Consider the following 23,413-nt stretch of genomic DNA (forward strand, 5'->3'; position numbering starts at 1 on the left):
CCATTTCTCTTCTTCCTCCTCCTCTTTTTTAAATTTTGAGACAGGGTCTCACTATGTGGCCCTAGTTGTCCCAGAACTAATTATGTAGACCAGGCTGGCCTCAAACTCACAGAGATCCTCCTGCCTCTGCCTCCTGAGTGCTGGGATTAAAGAAGAGCACAAGCATGCCTTGCTTTCGAAGGTAATTTCATCCATCCACTAGAGTGTGTTTTCAAAACCCATGTGACACACCGACACCACTTGAAATGCGTTGCCCTTCTAACTTGTAGGGGAAGTTAGTCTGTGCAGCAGCACATGGGTCAGTTCACTATATTTTCTTCTAGTGGCCCATCTTCCTCTCAGAAGGAATAGTGCCATGCAATAAAATACATAACCGGCTCCCGGAATAAAGGGTGAGGCGAGCCTTGCTGGTCTCTTCTCCTACTGAGGACAGCTCAGACAGAGTTGAGGAAAAGGGCAAAGACAAGTACAACTGAAACACGGGCTGAACATGGCTGGTAGTCAGCATTTGACACCTAAAATAAAATAATAATCTACTGCATATTTAGTGTCTGGGCTTGTGATTCTAAAGGCTGAAACAGAAAACACAGGCTGTGGAGGAAATAACTGCTCATTTCATCATGTAATTTCTCTCAGGAACACAGGGAACATACTATTTTAATGATCACAATATTTATGCATGTTTGGAGTGTCTCATGTTAAATACATATTAAAAATACATTGCAGAAATGGCAAACTGGGCTGAGCCTTTCCCCTCGTATCTGGGTCTCTAGTTCATGGACCAGCACCAGGATGCAGCTTCATGCCGCCGTCTCCTCGGCGGTGTTAGTTCCTCAAGGACCGACCCTGGTGCCTGTGTCCTGTGAACTCTCTCCTGCTCCTTGGCTGGTGTCTTCTTGTATCAGTCTGGTTTGATTACCATGGTTGGGCAGGGGCTGTTTTCAGTCTGAGACTTAACCTAAATCAACTGTCCGGTCCTCTGAGCACTGTTCCTTCCGAGCTACCTCGAGAGCACGGACAAGGGTTTAACCTTCTAGCAGCCACTACGACACTTTTAACATATACCGGAAATAACTTGATTCATGTCAGTAAGTACAATGATGTAATATTTAAATGTAATTGCATTAGATTTCTTCATTGGTTTAAATATAAAAACGGTGTGATCTAGTATTCTAATCGGTTTCTTGAAATACACAGACGCCTAAGCAGGTGAACACATCTGATGATGGGAGCCCAACCCCTGGGACCAACACGGGAGAAGGCAGGCACCGGCTCCCAGAGGTGGTCCTCTGACCTACACACGCACACAAGTAAATACAACGTAATGAAACTTAAATCACTGCACAGATGATCTGCAACTCGGGGTGGTTTGAGTTACAATTCTACAACTGTATCGTGACACAACAGTGAAATGCGTTCCGGAGACACTGTACGACAGACTGTCGATCTGAGCTTTTCTAGGGCTAGCCATATGCGGTGCTGTCTCTGTTCCAGGCAGAGGCTGCAAGCCACACTTCCCCGTCAACCACCAAACAAAGGAGATGCTGATGCGAGGCGTTGGCACAGCACGATGCCTAGGTGTGATTCTCGGCAGGTTACCAATATTTTGCTTTTGGTATTCACAGAGTTTCCAGTTTACTGTTTTGTTGTTGTTTGTTTGTTTGTGTACATGGCCTGATAATAAATCAAAGAACAACTGAAATGAAATTTACCTGCCTTCCAGTCCCTGGTTGTTTTTTGTTTTGTTTTGTTTTTTTTCATTTTTAAACATTAAACTTTATTTTCTGGAAAAATCAGGATTTGAAATGAAGTAAGGTAGAAAGAATATTGTGAACCCACTGCAAAGAGAGGGAACTGGACAGAACGAGATATCTGAATGATCTGAACTGGACCGTTAGTTACCAGAATTTACAAATTCCCCAATCAGGGAGATACAGCAATCCTAATGAAGAAAGGCAAACCGAGACACACCGGGATGCCTCAATGAAGCAGCCACCAGGAGGAGCAGATTATACAAGGAAGTGCACACCATGCCTTGGAGATGAGTGTCTATGTGGACAGGCACCACAGACCGAGGACACGCTGGCAGAGGGCTCCCAGGGCGCGCCTGCATCCTCAAGACCTCTCCCCCAGCTCTGCACCCAGAGATGCTCACAGTGTAGCGCTTACACAAGAAGGTCTGTGCTCTGTTTCTGGTGCGGGGCCTTGGAGGCTACTGAAGGCCATCACATTGGGAAAATGAATGGGTAGGAAGGTGGGACTGCTCAGCGGGGGAGGGGGTCTGCGCCAAGTCTGACCTGAGTTTGCTATCTGGGACCTACAGCCAAAGGAAAGAACCCACGTCCACTCATCCTCTCTCCTGCACACACACACATGAACACACGCATGTACACACACTCATACATACACACAAGAAAAGGTAAAACAAAAATTTTCAATAGCAGATAAAGACAAAACAAGATAATACACGACCACACAGAGCCATTTAAAAGGATATAATTCACATCATTTGTAATGTGAATCCTGAAAGGATATAGTGATAGGTAAAAAGAACTAAGGAAGATGGGAAGATATATATTATAATATTAGTTTTTAGAAATAGAAAACACACCCATAATACATTTTCAAAAACACACATAGTAATAATAGCAGCTGACACCACCCGCTTTGGAATAGCTGTGCTTGTCCACTGTTAAAAGAACTAAAAGTAGAGACGGAAGAGACTGATCAACAGTAGTCCAAAGCCCCGGCTGCTCCTGCAGAGGAACAGGTTCAGTGCCCAGCCATACCGCATGGCTCACCATCTTCTGGCCTCCCTGAGTACTCAACACAGACATGCACATCCACCACCACCACCACCACCACCACCACCACCACCACCACCACCACCACCACCACCACCACCACCACCACCTCGCCGCCACCGCCCCAGACATAAACATGCACACTTAATTTAAAAGAAATCCTTTTTAAAAGTACAGCTTTTTAAAGGAAATAATTACTTTGTAATACTTTTGAATTTAGTTAGGCATGGCCCAACACATGAGCTTTATGAAGAATTTATTTATGGAGGCTGGAGAGAGTTCACTGGTCAAGAACACTAGCTGCCTTTCCAGAGGACCTGGGTTCTAGTCCCAGGAATCACATGGCAGCTCATTCCAGTCTGAGGCGATCCGATGCCCTCTTCTGGCCTCCAAGGGCACCAGGCATGCACGTGGTACACATACAGGCAGCTAAGAGACACACCCACATAAAATACTGTTTTTAAAAGAACAGATTAACACCTAAAACTAAATACTTAAACACCAATTTATCTCTTAGGTTAGTCTCAACTAAACCATACTAAAATAAGGTGGATTCATACACTTTTGTCTAAACTGATAATCAGGTACTTTCAGTGAGCCTTTTTATTCCTTTTAGTGTTCTAGAACTAAAAAGAAAAAAATACAACAAAACATACTTGAGTAAAATATAATTTATCTGCTCAGAAAGTAACAAGAAAAATATTACATCTGCAGAAATACTTAGCTGGAAGTAGGTTTTTTGTTTTGTTTTTTAAAAATGTTTGTAGCCATTAGAATCATGTAAACAAAAATAAATTCCTGATAGGCTTCTCTCTCTCTCTGGGGAAGGGGGATGGATTCAGCCAGCAATGACAACTCTGCAGTGTCTGTCTCCAGGGAAACAGGTTTGGCTCAGGACCCCAGAGGGGGGAGGGGCAGGACCGGCAGGCTCCCTCCACTCCAGGAAGATTCTCACCGGATGATGAAAGGGGAATAGGACTCTACTTTAAAGTAGCACCCGGACAAACTGTGCGAACCTTAGTGACACAATCCATCTGATCCTGGCCTCCCAGCACAGGCCTACCCATGGTCTCCAACAACAGACCAAGCAGACTCTGCAGTACTCAAAGACCCCAATTTGGCTTTAACAACTTCCTGTTTGTGTTTGGGAGTCACCACACACTTGAGCATATTCTCCCGTTTGTTCTGTGGCCGTGTTATAAGAATTGTGGCTCTAAATGATGGCTTACACTACTAGATCTAGCATCATATTTACAGGATGTAAACCATTCCCTGGGTAGGTAGGTCCCTGGGACATGGTGGTGAGTACTGTACAGCGGAGAGGCAAGAACTAAGGGAAAGTGGAGCCAGGGGACCTTGCCCGGCTGCAGGGCTGTGGGTGAAAGCGTGTCAGACAGGGTTATGTACATGTTTACCAGGCCTTCAGGAAGAAACCAACGGTCTTCCCTGGCCTGCCCTCAGACCAGTCCAGCCCGTCAGGTTTCTGCAGCTCTACTACCTATGTTAACTACTTAAACCCAGTCTTTTCCACTCACCAGCTGGTAACCAGTCTGCCCAAGTGGAAAACACCAGCTTTTCTGCCCTTGAGCCATTTTAGGAGTCTAAAGGGACTCAGTAGCCAGGGCGGTGGTGGTCCCCAGGGAGCTCTTGCTTCCTGCCTCCGAGTCAGTTTTCACTTAGGAAGTGCAGCCTAAGGTCCTGGGTCACCCAGTGACTCCACCGCACAGTCCAGGGTACTTTCACAGAAAGGGACTCATGTGTCGCCACAAACGACAGATGGAAAAACACACAGTTACAGGAACTTGCCAAAAAGACTGAAAACCCGGTCATAGCTAAAATTTAAAGATAGAGAACTCCAGATCCAGTCTTGGACTATTAACTGGAAGCTAACTCAGGAACAGGGTGTGTGTGTGTGTGTGTGTGTGTGTGTGTGTGTGTGTGTGTGTGTGTGTGTGTGTGTGCGAGTGTGCACACAAACAAGGGGTTAACACAGGTTATTTCCCTCAGACACTCTTCACCTTAGTCTTCGACCGTCTTTGACTGAACCCAGGGTTCACGGATTGGCTAGGCTGGCTGACAAGAGAGCCCTTGATCTGCCTGTCCCCAAGTATTGGGGTTGCAGGTCACGTGGCTCCAGCTGGCTTTTACATGGGTGTTGGGGGTCTGAACTCAGGCCTTCATGCTGGCACAGCAAATTTTACCCTCCAAATCATCTCTTCAGCCCAGTGATCTTTATTTTCTAGCTATTCCTAGAAAAGACAGTATGATTTGTTCCTCCTTTAACATTAAGATAAAGTCATTACATCAAGTATTTTTATATAAAAAGAAGATTTTACAAACAGGGTTGGGGGGGGGAGGGAACAGGGAGGGGAGACCAACTGACCCTCTGTTCACTCTGTGAGTTCCACCAAGGCTATAACCAGACTGGTAACAAACAAGAACTGTGTCCTGAGGACAATCCTGCCAGAGAATTCTAATCTCCAGACACAGCTGACATTCAGGAAGTGTTTTTACACACCTGGCTCCGTTTTCTTCTCTCATGAGAGTTTCCGTTCTCTCAGTTAGTTTTCCCTGATTGTAAGCACCACATCCTGAACCCAAATATGAATAACACTCAGAATATTAAGGAAACAATTCCCTAGCAGAATCCACTGAGGGGGAACTACAAATAAAAAGACCCTATTGGCAGTTAAACATAATTATTATGTTTATACATAATTTATATATGTTATATAACAGGATATATGATAGCATTTTAAAAGTTCTTACTAATTTCTTCATGAATAAGAAAATGAGATTTAAAACTTCAAGGGGAAAAATTGAACCCAGCAACAATAACTATTTTCCTTATTATTTTAAATAATCACTTTGATTTAAAAATGAAACTCAGATTTCAGGAAATATTTTCCCTAAATATCCAACAGAAGTAGAAACCCAGACAGCTCTTTGGTCCATGAGGCTCCTAACCTTGACCTGCTGGTCCCGATCAAATCAAACATACAAGCTGCAAAGGGAACAGCTGAGCGACGAGCAGAGTCCAGGCAGCAGCAGCTGCTGGGAATCCACCGAGGAGGAGGCTTACAGCCAACAGTCAGCGATCCACTCCGCCCCTATCCCCGGGACAGTGTCATACAGCACCGAGCTCAGTCCCCACTCTGATCAGCCTGCCTCCCTCCCTCCCTCCTTGATTTTATTATTATTTTTTTTTTTGGTTTTTTTTATTTTATTTTATTTGTTTTTTTTATTTTATTTGTTTTTTTTTAATTTGTTTATTTATTTTAATGTATGAGTGCTCTATCTGCACGTACAACTTTATACCAGAAGAGGGCATCAGATCCCACTACAGATGGTTGTGAGCCACCACGTGGCTGCTGGGAATTGAACTCGGTACCTCTGGAGGACGAGCAGCCAGTGCTCTGAAGCCCTGAGCCATCTCTTCAGTCCCCAATTTAATTTTTTTTAAAGGCCTAGCCTTGAAATGATTTAGATTTAGCTTCAAAAAGTTCAGAGATTATAACTAAACAAATTAAACTATTCACGTATGAGATGGGTCCTGGATCCTGTTGGTCTGATCAGCCCAGCCTGCCGCTTTACCAACAGCATCTCTGCTGGAGCACTCTGGGGATATTTTTACATATGTGGGGGGTTGGGGTGGTGGTGCTGTGGACGGGATGTGATCCCTTGGAGCTGAGACTATTGGTAATTAGAGCTAGAGTAAAGAATACAAGGAAAAGTCATCAACTCACCCTAGACCAAACCTTGCTCAGTGTTAGTTAAATCAGATAATTCCCTCAGTATATTTTACAGTATAGGAGAACAGAATACCACAACACATGCCTGGGACTGTTGTAGCTGGAAGTTTTCCTGTGTCCCACTCAGCTCTGAGGTCCCACAGCCACTTATAAAATAATCACTCAGGGGCTTATATTAATTACCAACTGTATGGCTTATGGGAGGCTTCTTGCTAGCTAGCTCTTTCATCTTAAATCAACCCATTGCTATTAATCTGTGTATCACCACATGTTCCGTGGCTTTACCTGTGTCCCATTACATGTTGCTCCTGGGACGGCAGTTTGGCGTCTCCCCCTGACTCCCCACCCCCCACTCTCCTCTCACTGTCTCCCTTGGATTTTCCCACCTGGCTCCATCCTGCCCTGCCATAGGCCAATGCAGCTTTATGTACCAACCAATCAGAGCAACACATATTCACAGCATGTAGAAAGACATCCCACAGCAGACTCTCACATAGTGGGTAATCAGTGTCTAATTAGAACATAATCATAATTACAGCTAATCAATGTGTGATTTAGAGTTTGTGAAAAACTGATCCCTCATCATGGGTGCTTTTTGTGGTGCTGGCATCAAACCCAAGACCTACGGATGTTAGGCAAGCACCGCACACATCAGCCACGTCCTCATCCCCTATCCTCCTTTTAAACTTTGATACAGGATCTTGCTGAGCAGCCCACATGGGCCTCGCCCTTGAGACCCTCCTCCAGCGCCTCCTCAGAAGGAGCCATGAGCCACCACGCCCAGTGGAAGTTATCTTTTTAATGACCACAGGGATGCTGTATTTCCAAGTCATACCCACAGTATGATAAACGTGGTAGGGACTGAAGCCCACCACCCCCTCTACCCTGCTTCTGTAGTGTGCCTTCATATTCCACACAGGCTAAGGGAGGGGTCCCAGGCTACACACAGGTTCTGGTTGCAATTTAGAATGAGCCGATCAAACTTACTTGCATAAGCTTTCAGGGCCAGAAGAGAGCAGAGACCGCGTTGTGAATGTTTTCAGCTGAGGGACTAGAATTCCAGGGCCTGTCACATCTCTTTGGCTGGCAACAACTGCAGCTTCCTGAGTCGGCCTAGAGTGTATCCTAGAACAAGGACTGGCAAACCTTTTCCCCTAGGGCCAGATAATAACTACTTTGCCAGGCAGTTTTTGTTATAACTGCTTAACACTGCCATTGTGGGGTGAGAGCAGTCACACACAATAAGTGTGGTCCAGTACAGTTTATATATGGATACTGGGACCACAAATCATTGGGGTTTTTTTTTGAAATTTTTCGAATATTTAAAAATGACAATCTAATCACAGTTCAAGTAACACATAAACAAGTCACAGGCCAAATCTGAACTACAACTTTGAGTTGGCCACACCTACAGATTTCCTGCCCCATCATACATAAAGCATCCTTAATGGGAGGTGGAGAGATGGCTCAGCTGTTAGGAGAACTTGCTGCTCTTGCAGAGGACTCAGGTTTGGTTGCCAGCACCCACATGACAGCTCACAACTGTCTGTAACTCCAGTTCAAGGGGATCCAACACCCTCTTCTGGATCTTTGGGCACTGGGCACACAAGCGCAGGCTAAATACACATATTCACTAATGAAAACAAATCTTTAAAAATTGTCCTTAGGTCTTTCCATGGCACAGGACAGATGATCCCTCTGCTCCATGAGTCTATACCCCACTAACACTCTAGTAAGAACATTCCTGTTTAAACTGACTGAAATGGGCACTACTTCTGCAGTTCAAAGTTCAACACATATATGTGCACTTCTTCTCAAGCAAAATCTTGTTTTGGCATTATACTTAAGGAATACACTGTAAATAGTCTATTATAAATTCATTGGGAATGACGATAACCTTTAAAAATGAAATATGGCAGTTAGTAGTAGGGGACATTTGTTATGGAATAATCTTTTTGTATCATGTGAAGATGTATCTTCGCCAAGGCACCTTCTGATTGGTTTAATAAAAGAGCTGATTGGCCGGCAATTAGGTAGGAGGTACAAGCAGGACAGCCAGACACAGAGGACACCAGGAAGAAGCAGGACGGAGTCAGAGGAGTCACCAGTGAGACACAGAGAGGAAACAGGAGGTTCAAGATGAAAGACAGGTAATGCCATGTGGCAGAATGTAGATTAATATAAATGGATTAATCTATTGTAAGGAACATGTAAGGTCTAAGGTGAACAACCCTGGTCAGGAGTGATAAGCAATAGAATGATGTAAGTAAACCACGAATGGAGTAGTGATTAGCTATAAGCTATGTGTGGAAGTAGGGATAAGACTAGAAATCTAGCCAGAAAAGGATATAAAAGATGAAGCCTCAGACCCGACCAACAGAGCTCGTCAGGCCCTCGCGCGAGACGACTCTCCTCTGCCAGAGATGTGAGATCCTGTCCCCAGTGCAGATGTAGCTGACCTGAGGAAGGCTGACGCAAGATCCAGAGGAACAGACGTGGCAAGTCTGGACTTCTACACTCAGAGAGGTATTCCTGCTTCCATTTGGAAGACGGGATAAATATTGCTTGCAATCTTACTGTGTGAATAAATGAGTGTTATTCCAAGTCTGAATCAAGAGTGATTATTCCTCCCCTGTAACTGGGGTATGTGCTCGCTACATCCATGTCATAAGAGTTAGCTAGTAACAAGCCTGAGCTATTGGCTGAGCATTTATAATAAATGATAAGCCTCTGGGTGGTTATTTGGGAGAGACTGCCAGGACACAGAGAAATTCTGCCTACAGACATTCCTATGACTCCAGCACTCAGAAAGCTAAGGCTGAGGATTATGGTTTGAGGGTAGCCTGGGCTACATTGTAAGATGTGATAGAGAAACAGAGACATACAGAGAAGGGGGAAAGGGGACTATAAAAGTTTGAAGCCCTTACAGATCACTGATCTGCTAAGCAGCATGCCTAGGCAGTGTCATCTCGGGTCTGCACAGGAGCCATCAGATCTCCAAGGATCTCCCAGGCTCAGCATCATGATAAAAATAGGAAAAGCTTTGATCCCTGAATTACTGGGTGGTTTTGTGTGTGAACTTGACACAAGCTAGAGTCATCAGAGGAAGGAGCCTCAGCTGAAGAAATGCTTCCTTGAAACCCAGCTATAAGGCATTTTCTCATTTAGTGATCCATGGGGGAGGGCCCAGCCCATGGTGGGTGGTGCCATACCTGGGCTGCTGGTCCTGGGTTCTATAAGAAGGGCTGAGCAAGCCATGAGAAGCAAGGCAGTAAGCAGCTGCCCTCCATGGCCTCTGCATCAGCTCCTGCTTCCTAGATCCTGCCCTGTTTGAGCTCTTGTCCTGACTTCCTTCAGTGATGAACAGCAATGCTGAAGTGTAAGCTGAATAAACCCTTTCCTCCCCAACTAGCTTTTTGGTCATGGTGTTTCATCGCAGAAATAGTAACCCTAACTAAGACAACCTTAATATCCGGTGCCCAAATCATCTCCTAAATGTCATTATTTCTACAGTTGTCTCCTATGAGTCAGACTCAAAATAGAGACCACGTATTGACTCCTGGGCACAGTTAGAACACGGGGTGAACCTGAGGGGAGGATGGGATGAGACCTGCATAGGAAGGCAGACACAGACCGATCATTAATGGCTTACATGTGTGGTAACAATAATTTCTGAACATAGTGCCTGGTGTTCGGTGGATGGTTTAATGCTGCTTAATTGACAAAGGTGGGATACGGATGAGACAAGTGATGCGGTCAACATGGGATCAACAACCTGGGGATGGGCAGCCCTTCGGATCAGAGGACAGATGCAGAAGACTCGGCCACCCAGCTGTGTGGCTGGAAGAACGCTAGAACCAGGAACTGAACCAGACCAAGAGCCCACTCTAAGAATTAGTGTTAAAGATCAAGAGGGACAGACCTGGCCATGATGAATTAAATGGAACATAAGAAGATGCACAGAAAAACGAAACCCCAGGTCCTAAGTTCAGGAGAAGGAAGTGGAAGAACCCCTAAATTGCACATCCAAACTACATCAGCAGAGGCATCAACTCCAACGAAAACAGGGCTGTTTTATATTTTCCTAGTAGGAAAAACTGTAAAACTACTGCTAAAAATGTTTTCAGGCACAGGTTTTGTTTGTTTTTGTTCTGGAATTTACCGTAACCACAGGTTTTAAAAGATTGTACTAATACAAAAGTACAGAGTGAAAAGAAGCCCCACAAGCCTCGTTTCTCCTCCCCAGAGCTGCCGCCACCAATTTCTTTTTTTTCCTTTTCTTTTCTTTCTTTCTTTTTCTTTTTTTTTTTCTTTTTTTTTTTTTTTTTGGTTTTTTGAGACAGGGTTTCTCTGTGTAGCTTTGTGCCTTTCCTGGAACTCGCTTTGGAGACCAGGCTGGCCTTGAACTCACAGAGATCCGCCTGCCTCACCAATTTCTTGAATATCCTTGCACACGTTACACATCTATAAGCACATGGGTGAACATGCACTCTACATCTTCCTTTAAATAGCCCATTCAAGTGTAATTCCTAAGACTTTTTATAGTTCCTAAGATATTTCAATAATCAAATGTATAAAGATAGAACTATTAATCAAATCAATTTAAAAAGCCATTTCTACTCACAAGTAAATTCATCACCACAATTTACTTATAAATTCAACGTTAGTAAAGATTAAACATAAGCCCACTAATCTGTCTTCCAGGCACTGACCTTTAACGCATTCCTTGGACAGCTCCTTCTGAGTGTGTGAGCACAGTGGGGCCCATCCCCAGGTGGCACTTTACTCGGGACTTGAAATCTGGGCTCCAACTAGAAAGGGGAAGGAGATTATGAATTAGTTTCTAATTCAGAATATTTCCCCCCATATAGAAAGCCACATCCGCTAATTGCCTCAGGCCTACTAATTACTCCAGTCCTAAGAACGGCTCAACACTGTGCTGTGCACACCCTTTTCTGCCCAAGCCAGGAAGCCTGGGGCTAGAGCAGTGGGTGGGCGTAAGAGTTTCCTTCCTTGCCTCTCACAAGCACCAGGGTTGAGAACCATTGCCAGAGATAAACCATCAGATTTTATGAAGATCACTCCTGAAGTTGTAATCTTATTACTAAGTAATGTTCAAGTTTAGGAGCCGCACTTTAAAAATACTTGGGCAAACAAGGACTCCAAATCATCAGTGTTCCTAGCAGGGGACACAATGACAGATGAGATTCCACTACAGCATTCTATAGCTGTTCTCCTCAAATTACCTTAACAAACATAACAGCCTGAGACAAGCCCACCCCAGACACAGCAGTCTAGAAGAGACAGAACCAAACACTAAAACACCTTTAAATCTTGAATGACAAAGAGGTCCCATACACAGCGCCAAACAAAGCTATACCACAAGTTCCTTAAACAGTGAGGTAGTCGGACTATGATGGGCTGCAATATTCAGAAGTGAGGTGAACAATGAAATTCTAAATCAGTTCCACACACAGACCTCTTTTTTTTTTTCTTTTCTTTTTTTTTTTTTTTTTGGTTTTTCAAGACAGGGTTTCTCTGTGTAGCTTTGCGCCTTTCCCGGAACTCACTTGGTAGCCCAGGCTGGCCTTGAATTCACAGAGATCCACCTGCCTCTGCCTCCCGAGTGCTGGGATTAAAGGCGTGCACCACCACCGCCCAGCTCCACAGACCTCTTGTATAGGAATCGTCACCCACAGGACTTGGGAGGGGTTAAGTCTGTATTGTCCAATACGGCCACCACCAGCTATATGTGGCTTAAGCTCATATTAATTTCAATATCTGAGGTAAGAAGTCCACTTCCTCAGTTTCATGAGTGAAATGCAGTTAGAGACAATCCCATTACATAAAACCATGCAGGGCATTTCAGTGACTAAGCAAGTCACACTGGGTAGTGTTAGCTTGGGAATAACTTCATTCTGATTTGTCAATATATTCTAGGAAAACGGTCTATGACTTTTAATCAGTGTTCAAAGAAGATTAAATATATTAAGCTGTCAGGACAACGCTCCAATCCTCCATTCCAAGTCAACAGGAACCAGGAAAGATATTGCTTTTCAAAGTTACAAGCAAATGAAATTCCATCAACAGTGGCTTCGTACCCGAGACTACAGCCTCTGACCCCCAGACAAGCAGGACCGGGGCCTCCTAGAATTGCTCCTCCCCTGCTCTGATGCCTTCACAGTCCTGGACGTGAAAAACAAGTAACAATGACTCAAGCCAGTAGGCCTCCTTTGCTTCCCTCATCAACCCAACATCATCAGCTGTCGGTGTTCCCAAACTGCTCTTCATGTCAAATGTAACCACAACCTTCCAAGTCTTTCTTCAGGAAGACTTCAAGCTGAAGTCACCGTCAGGACCTTGTGCAAAGGACGTCATCAACGAGATGAGCTACTGCTGTGGACAGACACGGCCATTCCAGCTTTGGCTTCCACACTGAAAACATCTGGGTCTGAGAACCAAAACGAACATCTGGCTGCTCCGTGTGTCAGCCGCAGAGCAGCCGTCACTGATGACAAGGGCTGCCTCCGCTGCCAGGACGGTGCCTGAGCACACCCTCTGAGGAGGGACAGTGTCCTCACACGGGGCAGGAGGAAGAGGGGGAGATGAACTGTGAAGACTCTCATGAGAGCTTTGTCGGTGAGCTCTGCCTAATCACCTCCTGCAGCCACCAATGCCCCGGAGTTTCAATACCTGAATTCTAGAGGTGATCCATGGAAAACAGAGCAGATAAGTAAAAAAAAATGAAGGCTAAGTTCTAGACAGAGAATTTGAGTAATTTCCCAGGAAAATCAGAATAGAAAGTATAGTTTGAGTCTCCACACACTAGGATTTCATTCCTGGTGTTATCTTTGACTCACTGCAGGGCATTAAATCAACAACTTAGGCTAATTTTTCTTTGGTTTTTCTGCAGTTTGATAGGTTGGTAACTAAGGGTGAATATGAAATCTGAGTGTGGTTCACATTCCCTGTCACACACGATGCATCACTTGGAGATACTGGGATTCGTGTTACCTCCGAGTACCTTCCTTCTACTCTGAAGACCAGCTGTCAACACAGGGGTGGTTCCCAGGGGTCTTCAGTCCTTCCCACACAGACAGCTCTTTCCCATCCCCAAGCTGTTAACAGAGTTAGCATTTCACTCCACCTGCAGCGACACTCTATCATAAAAGCAACATGGGGGCGGGGGGGGGGGGGTGCCCTGACAGTCAGGAAACTGCTCTATAAGCCTGAGGACCAGACTTCAGATCCCCAGCACAGAAGTGTGAGGGGGGTGTGATGGCCCATCCATCATCCTGGCACTTTGGGAAGCAGAGCCAAAGGATCCCCAGAGTCAGTGAGCCAATCAGAATGAGCAAGCCAGAGACTGAAGACGGCTCAAGGAAGACTTTCAGCATCGCCTCTGGTCTCCATATACATACATACATACATACATACATACATACATACATACATACATACACGTACACACTCATAGACATGTGCACAACATACATGCAAACCTCTTACACACTACACATATACACACACTAAAAGGAACTTACAAATTGTTATATATTTTATAAATCCAATGAAAGAAGTTTTGAAAATCATGAAAACAATGAGCTCCATAAAAGCAAACTAGTCAGAACAGGCACTTCCTTCCTGTATACAGAACCCATCACAGGCACTTCCTTCCTGTATAGAGAACCCATCTACAGGCACTTCCTTCCTGTATAGAGAACCCATCTACAGGCACTTCCTTCCTGTATACAGAAACCCTCTACAGGCACTTCCTTCCTGTATACAGAAACCCTCTACAGGCACTTCCTTCCTGTATACAGAACCCATCTACGGGCACTTCCTTCCTGATACAGAAACTCTCTATAGGTACTTCCTTCCTGTATATAGAACCCATCTACAGGCACTTCCTTCCTGTATACAGAACTCATTTACAGGCACTTCCTTCCTGTATACAGAACTCATTTACAGGCACTTCCTTCCTGTATACAGAACTCATTTACAGGCACTTCCTTCCTGTATACAGAAACCCTCTACAGGCACTTCCTTCCTGTATACAGAAACCCTCTACAGGCACTTCCTTCCTGTATACAGAACTCATTTACAGGCACTTCCTTCCTGTATACAGAAACCCTCTACAGGCACTTCCTTCCTGTATACAGAACCCATCTACGGCTAAAACCCGGAAGACAACAGCTCAGAGACTACTAACCTTTGGTAAATCATTTACATCTGCATCAAAGGGCTGAATGAAATTCCCACTGTGACAGAAGTATACCCAGGAGTCCCCAGCACGTTTGTGATGATTAAAAGTGTCCGCAAATAACCCACACCCCTACCTTTAAAAGGACAGCTGCTTCAGTCCCCTTGAATGGCGGTCCTAGTAAATAATTGTTGAGACTGGCACTGTGTGACTTCGGAAAGCGGGCAATCAATGAGTCCACATCCAACCCTGCCTTTTACTTCTCCCTTTCAGGTTTATGACTGAGATTAGAAACAACATATGGGAAGTTTTTTCCTTGACACCAGAATATTGTAAGTATGATAAGCCGCTTCTAAGAAACTCCTTTTAGCCCTCGTTCTCTCTGAAGAAATGTTCTCAGAATTTGAAAGTAAAAAAATCTACTTATGCTGCTGAATCAAAGGTACGTACTGCAGAAATCAACCCATTTCACAAAGAATGGAGACTCGGGATTGGATGGAGTTCACTCCAACTGGCATTCTGTGAGTCAGAGCGGCCAGAGCATCAGTCACTTTATGTTTCCCCAATTAGTTAAAAAGTGTCAGTCAACACTCTGCATCCTGGTTGCCTGGAGATGAGCAGCTTTGCTCCGCCCCTCTTGGACCATGATGCTCTCTGCCTCATCACAGGCCCTCAGCAAGGGAGCAAGCGGAACTTAGATTAACCCTGTGAACTCCATTCACAGTGGGGAACAGAGTAAGTTCATCACCTGGTATGTGGGTAACAGCAGGGATGATGTGGTCCTGGGAACTTACGGTGATAGAAGAACTCTGACTGTACCTTGTCATGGACGACGACGAGATGTGCAGGGAGAAACACTACAGCCCAGGGCTGCCACCTGCCATTTTCAGGCAAGCTCACCAGCTTGCTGAAATTCATCACGCTAGCCACATCAACGATGCCTGGATCCCCAAATCTAAACTATAGTTAAAGGGAAAGTATCTCTTGCCTACTCTTACAGAATTCACAGAGGAGGACATTAGTAAAAGTTCCCGATTGATATACCAGGCTCTCAGACTCTTCAGGGAGAGTTGGCTTGTTATGCAGGTGTGTGATCTACAAGAGGACACAAAGGCTGACATTGCAGTGATCATGATAGTTCTGGAAATTATCCTGGAAATCATGTCAACGAACTGACCATGTATGAGGCAGATTCTATCAGACTGGATGGAGGGCTAATGGCTGTGCTCTTCCTCAAAGCCTACAAAGACCGTAAGGGCTTTGAAACAGAAATCCCATGGACGGAGGTACAGACAACCTTCATCCAAGTTTGTATCAGCTTCTCTTTTCTTTGGGGGACCATGGGCTTTGATTTCATCCTAATATCCCACTAATGAGTTTGAGTCTCTTGTGCATGGGGTTATTTTAAAATGAAGCCTGAGGTAATCACTGTGTTCAAATTAAAAGTACCTGAGTAAAGAAGAAATTAAATCATTCTCATGTAGCTAAGCAAAGCTTCTAAGTTCCTATTCTTAAGAGACTCCAGAAACACTGGCTGGGCATGTTAGCTCAGGCCTGGACTCCAGCGCTTGGGAGGCAGAGGTAGGAAGATGTAGGGGTCAGGTTTATCTGTGACTAAATAACTTTGTGTTTAGCCTGGGCTACATGATCTGGATTAATGGAAGAATGAAAGTATTAAAAGGTAAGGGAGGAAACTCAAAAAAACAAGTTTTCGTTAAAATTCTACCTCTTACCCTTATACGGCAGAATCAAAATTTGCTAAATCAGCAAAACATGAAAAGATGCCAGTCCAAGCTGTTTTTATAATTTAATCTACGTTATGTGAATTATTTATCATATCATAAAGTAAACATGATTCTGTGACCACATCCACCTCTTTCCTCTGTTCGTAGAGTGAATGTTCTGGAGGATTTTAAAATAAAAAACATCGTGCATCGAAATTAACTGGACCCAAATTACCTGGGCTTCACAGTGGACTTTACACTTTCACTAGCAAATACATCTGTATGCATCATATTGAAATCTAGTTTCCACTATAACGTTATGAAGAGAGGAGGTGGCCACAAGGGCTCTATCCTTGTGAACAGGTTAAAGTAACCACAGGACAGGCTTTTGTTGTTCCGCCCGGGATGCCCTTTGCCGCATGATGGCACAACATGGAAGCCCTTGCCAGGGCACTGCTAATATCTTGGACTTTTCAGCTAGATAAACGTAGATCATTTATAAGTTATGCTGTTCCAGGTACCTGGTACAGCAGAGGAAAAACCGCTAAGACAGTAAGTAGTAAAGCAATTAGCCCCAAGTCAGGTGACCAGCAAGTGTAGAACATAAGCCAGGCTCCTTGGCCCCCACAACAGTGCTCCTTACATCTAATTGGGGTGACGTACTGTGTGCCCTAATAAAATCTGCCTGAAGATCAGAGGACAGGGCCAGCCACTAGATTAGACATAAAGGCCAGGCAGTGGTGGCACACACCTTTAATCTTAGCACTCAGGAGGCAGAGATCCATTTGGATCTCTGTGAGTTCAAAGCCACCCTGGACTACATGAGATTGACTCGGTGTAGGAGAGAAACAGAACCAGGCAGTGGTGACACATCTTTAATCCCAATACTTGGGAGCCACATGCCTTTAATCCCAGCACTTGAGATCTCACACCTTTAATCCCAGTATTTGGGAAGCACACTTGCCATTAATCTCAGCACTAGGAAGGAAGTGATGGCTGGGTGGAGAAAGGTACATAAGGCGTGAGGAGACAGGAACTAGAGCCTTTCAGCTGGAGAACTTTCAGCTGAGGACTCGAGGCGTTCAGTCAGAGGATTTGTGGAATTGGCAAGGTGAGCCATGGCAGTGGCTTGTTCCTTTGTCTCTCTGATCTTCAAGCAAATTTTATTAGGGCCCACAATATATCACCACATCTAACTTCATTATGTCACCTCTTAGGTTCAAATACAGTAATTTGATTGCAACCCTGACAATTAAGGCACGAGACTGAATAGAATAAACTACTGTTGTCTAGGAATGTGGGGTTTGCTCTTTTAGGTTACTAATCTTATTAATAAAATAATTTAGAACCAGACTCAGAAGAAAGCTAGAAGACAATTTTATTGAGTTTGAAATAAACCTCAGCACGTGCCAAAGAGGAAGAGAAAGGTGTGCCTTTTGGTTAAGGGTCCACAAAAGCAATGGAGCCACATGGGTGACAATGGACCCAAGGAAGTGTGTGTATGTGTGTGGGGGGCGGGGGCTTCAGAAAATCAGTGAGAAATCACAGAGCATCGCAGAAAACATGCCCAAGCCAGTGTCTGGAAGGAGGAAAAGGTGCACTAAAAGTCAGCAGGTCACACGATGGAGGCTCTGTATGCCTCTGCGTGGGGGAGGGGCTTCTGGAAACAATAAGTATATTGTTTTATTAGGGGGATAATTATTCCCCCATCTCCTTAGCAAGTCTTTTATAAGAAAACTGAGTCACACCTACCAAGGACAAGGAGAAAACAAGCAGAAAAGCATGGCCTGGCCATTAAAACTACACCCTTACTTTAACATAAATTGACTCAGATCTCACGTATAGAGAAGCACAGTTTGAGAGCTACCATATTTCAAAGACCTCACCAAATGATAGACTTTATTTATGCACTATGAAAGGCAATGTCAATTCAAAAATGACACAACAATCATATTTGCTAGAAGATGTATGAAAAACAGGGTGTGGTGGTGCACACCTATAATCACAGCACTCAAGAAGAAGCAGCAGGAGGAAAAAACAGTCTCTAAATGACTAAATAAATAAGATAAAATGTGTTCTATTTCCAAAATTCTAAAATTGTGATCAAAAGATGTATGTCCCAGAAGTAAGTCCACGTCACTCTGAAATGATGTAAGCAGGTTATGATAGAGTCACTGAGCAGGATTTCCTACTTCATTCTGGAGTGGGTAGACCGGGGTGAGGGGTTTTCCTCTGACACCGTGTTCACAGCTATTAGAACCAAGAGCTGCTAACAGAAAGTGAAGGGTTCCAGGTTGTGGACAGTTACTAGAGACTAGGGCTCTTTCCCCAGTGAGGGCAGTTCGAACTGACTCCTTCTATTTAAGATGTAAGAAAGAGATGTGAAGGATGGTGGGGAAGAAAAGGAAAGACATTAGAAGCACATCAAGCATCTTATCTACACACAGCTGTCCAACTTATCTGTCACAGGACACATAATATGACATTGAGTCTTACATTAATAATTATTAAAAACTTAACACAGAGATGTAAAACTAACTTGATGATAATGTTTTAATCTGTCCTACTCATCAGACTTCAAAAATATTTCAAAACAAGCCTTTAAGACTTTTGTTATTTAAGTAATAGCCTTGAAAGTCACTGCATCAGAGTTATTACAGGCTGAGAAAAATTACAAATGAACATTTCAGGAACAGTTTCATACATTTCATATACAAAACCTATCTCCATACCTACTACCTAAAAACACATGTGAGGGCAGGCTATGGTGGGACACACCTTTAATCCCAGCACTCAGAACACAGAGAGAGACAGATCTTTATGAATTTGAGGGCAGCCTGGGCTACACAGTGTGATCCAGGCCAGCCAAGGTTTCAGAGACAAACAAACAACAAATATAAGTCACATGAGACTAGGGAGACAATGAGTATTGAATGATATGACATCTGATCCAGACATATCAACAAAGTGAGAGCCAAGAGTGGGAAAAGAAAAGAATATTTTATGTGTACTATGAACAGACTGACCTACACACTTGAACCTGACAAACAACTGCTTGCTGTCTTAAGGACACAAAGTGAGGCTCAGTGATAACATTATGAAGTCATACAACTAGGAAGTGGCTTTGCTACCTGATCACTCAACAGAAGACCAGTGGGAACATTTAAATCTCTCTTATGTACTACACAATTAGCAAAAATTTTAAAAAGAAAAAAAAATTCATATCATATTGTGACATAGTCTTAATTGTCAACTTGGCACTGGCTAGAATCCCCTGGGGAGTTTTAGTGAGGGTCTAGACTAGGTTAATGTGTGTCTAGTATTGGGGGATGGGGGGTTATGTTCATTGAGTGGGGAAACTTGCCCACTTTGGGTGGCACCATTCCCTAGGAAGGAGATTCTAATGTGTACATGCACAGAAAACAAGCCAAGCACTAGCACGCACGCACACACTTTAACGCATGTGTACTGGTGCTTCTGAGTGGTCATTGCACCAATGTGAAATGACTCTGTGGTGATGCACTATACACCTCAACTTCTAGGTCATGTAAACCCTCTCCCTGAAGTTGCTTCTGCAGGGTTATTGTATCAGAGCAATAGGAAAATAAACTCACACACTTCTGTATATGTGTATGCAGACACCAAGCAAGCTTTCCATGCTGCCCTTTCTTATTGTTCATAAAGTAAGTGAGAACATGGCTCGTTCATGCACACTCAAAGCTGCAATACCTGGGGCCAGTATGACCCATCCAGAACTTTAAACATCCATATCTCTTCCCAAGACCCTGAATTCTAGGGCTGAGTGACTTCTCTGCAGATAGGCAGACTGCACTGAATCAACATGTTCAAAAATAAACTCACGATTTCCCTCTCCCAACCTCCAGTCTCACTTGGAGATAGCACCATTCATCCATCTGCTCTAGCCATAAACCCAGGAATCACCCTTCTTGTCTCCTTCACGTCGTGTTAGTTAAGTCTCATCAGCTCTACTGACGAGCTGACGTCAGCTCCATCCTTCCTCCTTTTCTCATCACTGCTACATCATCCTTTCTCTGGACCACGAAGGCCTCCTTCCTGTTTCCAACTCCTCTCCTGCCCGTCATTTCTCGCTTTTGCAGCAAGGTTCCTCTGGTTAAACAGAACCTCTAACTGGTACATTTAAATCTGCCAATGGCTTGCAGAGCACTGAATAAATTCCACACTCCTTATCATGACTCAATCTGATCCCTTCCAACCTCTCCAACTGCACTCCACTCTCTGGCTGGACATCTCCCAGCATCCTTAAGTCCTCACACACCAGCTGTTCACACCACAGGGCCTTCCTGGCACACGGAACTCTTCCAGCTCTCAGCTTTAAGGTCCCCTTCACTGCTGGGGCTTCTGAACGCAGGTGTACCTCTCCCCCATCTGCGGTCACCTCGTCTTCTTGTGTCTTTCCACAGGACACACTTATCAATATTGGTAAATACCTGTGCATTAGTCAGCTCCCTACCAGATCAGGAACTCCAAGTAGACAGAGCACAACTGTCTTATCACCAATACATTGTGCCTCGTAAAATGCCTGGCATACAGTAAGGGAGCTGAATTTTCTGAATGTGCAAGAAACTAAGGTTTAAAGGGCTTTAATTTTTGTTTATTTTAAACCATTCTACAAAGTCCAAAGACTATACTTTTTTTCCCTTAAAATGCATAAATGCATTTCACAGATAGAAGTGTTCATCTTGAACATTCTGTAGATTTTGCACCGTTCTCCTCTAACAGGCCACACAGTTGACTTTCAAATTTCCAGAATCTCAGTGAAAAAACTGAAACAAAATGATAAAATTTAGGTAACAACCCAATTAATTATATTTATATGTAGCCTGGCTACTGTGCATCATGAGAGAGCAAGCAAAATATTTTAATAAAATCATTCTTTCAAATTTCTAAACTAATTTCTATCTGGACCATTGTTTTTAATATCAAGAAAATGATTCCTTGTGGTCAGGTCAAAAACAACCGTCTTTCTGTTCTGTCTGTTCTGGGTTGGTTATAAAATACACACACTGACACACCGATTCCCTTATAAAATACACACACTGACACACCGATTCCCTTATAAAATACACACACTGACATACCGATTCCCTTATAAAATACACACACTGACACACCGACTCCTTTAGACTTCCTTCGGAGTCTAATGACCCTCTCCTTACTTGTGGCTCTCACCCAGGGGCATGTGTCTAGGAACAGAACGCAGCAGAAGTGACAATGTGCAGCTGGCTCATGAAGAGCAGCTTCCTCTGGCTCTCCATCATGCACCATTTGTTCTGAAGGAAGCCAGCTTCCATGCTGTGCAGACACACAAGCAACACTCTGGAGGGACCATGTGAGCAGGCAACAGGCTTCCTGAAGACAGGGCAAGAAACTGAGGCCTCTGCCAATGCCATGGGTATGAACCACCCAGGAAAAGTCCCCACCTGGGTCACAGCTTTAGATAACCTCTTGAGACCTCTGAACCAGACCCACGCAGCTAGCCCCGTCCTGAAAGCCCGGCCCACAGGACCTGGGATAATAGATGTGTATCTTTCTAAGCTGGCAAGTTTGAGTAACATCATTAGATGACTAACACACATTTATTCATTTAGTAACTGCTAGCCTGCACCTCCTCTGTCCTGCTCTCCACCGTTACATCCTACAAAAACAGTAGGAACTTAAGACACTATCCAAGAGGGCAAGAACCATCACTGTGAAAGTGCTCTAAAAATATATGGTGGCTCACACCTAAACTCTCAGGACTTGGACGGCCTACTTGAGGCCTGCCATAAGTCTGAGGCCATTCTAGACGACATGGTAAGTACCAGGCCAACCAAGACTACATAACATGATCTTTTCCCAAATAAACCATAATAATAATGAATACACAAAATAAACAAATGTAATAAAATCTTTCCTAAAATAATGAGGACACAATATAAAGTTCCAGAGGATGGGGGAGGAGAGAGGCTGCCCCGGAAGGAGAGAGGAGAGGGAAGATACAGGGGTGGGGGTGGGGGGGTGATCGAGGTGGGGACAGCATTCTGTGGGTAAGGAAAGCGGCTGCTCACCGTACTCGGGGCTTTAGCCGAAGGTGACAGGAGCACACAGTATGTCAAACACAGAGTGTGCTCTGCAGTCCACCGGAAGGCTCCCAGGGACGCCCAGGAGAGGCCCACAGAGGCACCGCTCACGCAGGCAGCAGAGCCGCTGTAGCCGGCACGTCGGACGACGCCTGCGCCAGCAAGGGGAAGCAACCCCGGGCAGAAGGCACAGACGGCGCTGATGCTGAGTTACACGTCCCAGTGTCTCAAGAACTCTGAAACTCCTTGACATGACAATATTCAGAATGAAAGAAAATAGTATTCATTTATAGTATAACTTTCAATCTAAAAAAAAATCAACAACCTATCCTAAATATACAAACTTTAAATCACATCGTCCAAAATATGGAAGGTAAATTCTCTGAATTCAGTACGACCCGGGTCCTAGAGTGCTCCGCGTCACTCTAACCCCCCTGCTGCAAACCTCAGTCGTCCTCACTGCCCACAGACTCGGTATTTATACATCCTAACACCCAGTGATCTCACTGCTGGTTATCAAGTACGGTTCGTCTTTCTTTACCCGTGAGAGGCCCCTTGACTACCTGAGTGAGGTCACAGCTGAGAGCCCCGTTACTGCTACCCTCCGCTCTGCGGGGCTTCCCTCAGCCCTGCAGGTCAGAGGTCACAGGTCAGAGGTCGCATGCCCAGTTTTCCATCCCATCACTGAGTTCGATACAACTGCTCCAACAATTCAAATGCAGTTACAAGTTCACGCTACACTGTAGCATGTCAGTACTGTGCACGCGCGCACGCACGCGCACACTTTCTGAAATACCGAACTGTTATTATTCATTTCAGAACAACGCAG

The 23,413-nt window shown here is 44.4% G+C and overlaps 1 protein-coding gene across 11 annotated transcripts in view; it reads right to left on the reverse strand.

Annotated features, from left to right (window-relative positions):
* Wdfy3 (WD repeat and FYVE domain containing 3) overlaps positions 1-23,413 on the reverse strand; it is a 253,981-nt gene that overhangs the window by 179,676 nt on the left and 50,892 nt on the right. For 10 of the 11 annotated variants that reach the window (XM_076546794.1, XM_076546795.1, XM_076546784.1 and 7 more), the window contains one exon: positions 11,269-11,367. The exons of the other annotated variant lie outside the window; for it this stretch is intronic. Coding sequence is in view for 8 of the 10 variants with exons in the window: in XM_076546784.1 (XP_076402899.1) it covers positions 11,269-11,367 (99 nt within the window). In the remaining 2 variants the exon portion in view is untranslated. The remainder of the gene's footprint in view (positions 1-11,268; positions 11,368-23,413) is intronic. 11 annotated transcript variants of the gene reach the window in all.

This window comes from Peromyscus maniculatus, chromosome 10 (assembly GCF_049852395.1).
Source record: "Peromyscus maniculatus bairdii isolate BWxNUB_F1_BW_parent chromosome 10, HU_Pman_BW_mat_3.1, whole genome shotgun sequence".
Lineage (NCBI taxonomy): Eukaryota > Metazoa > Chordata > Mammalia > Rodentia > Cricetidae > Peromyscus > Peromyscus maniculatus.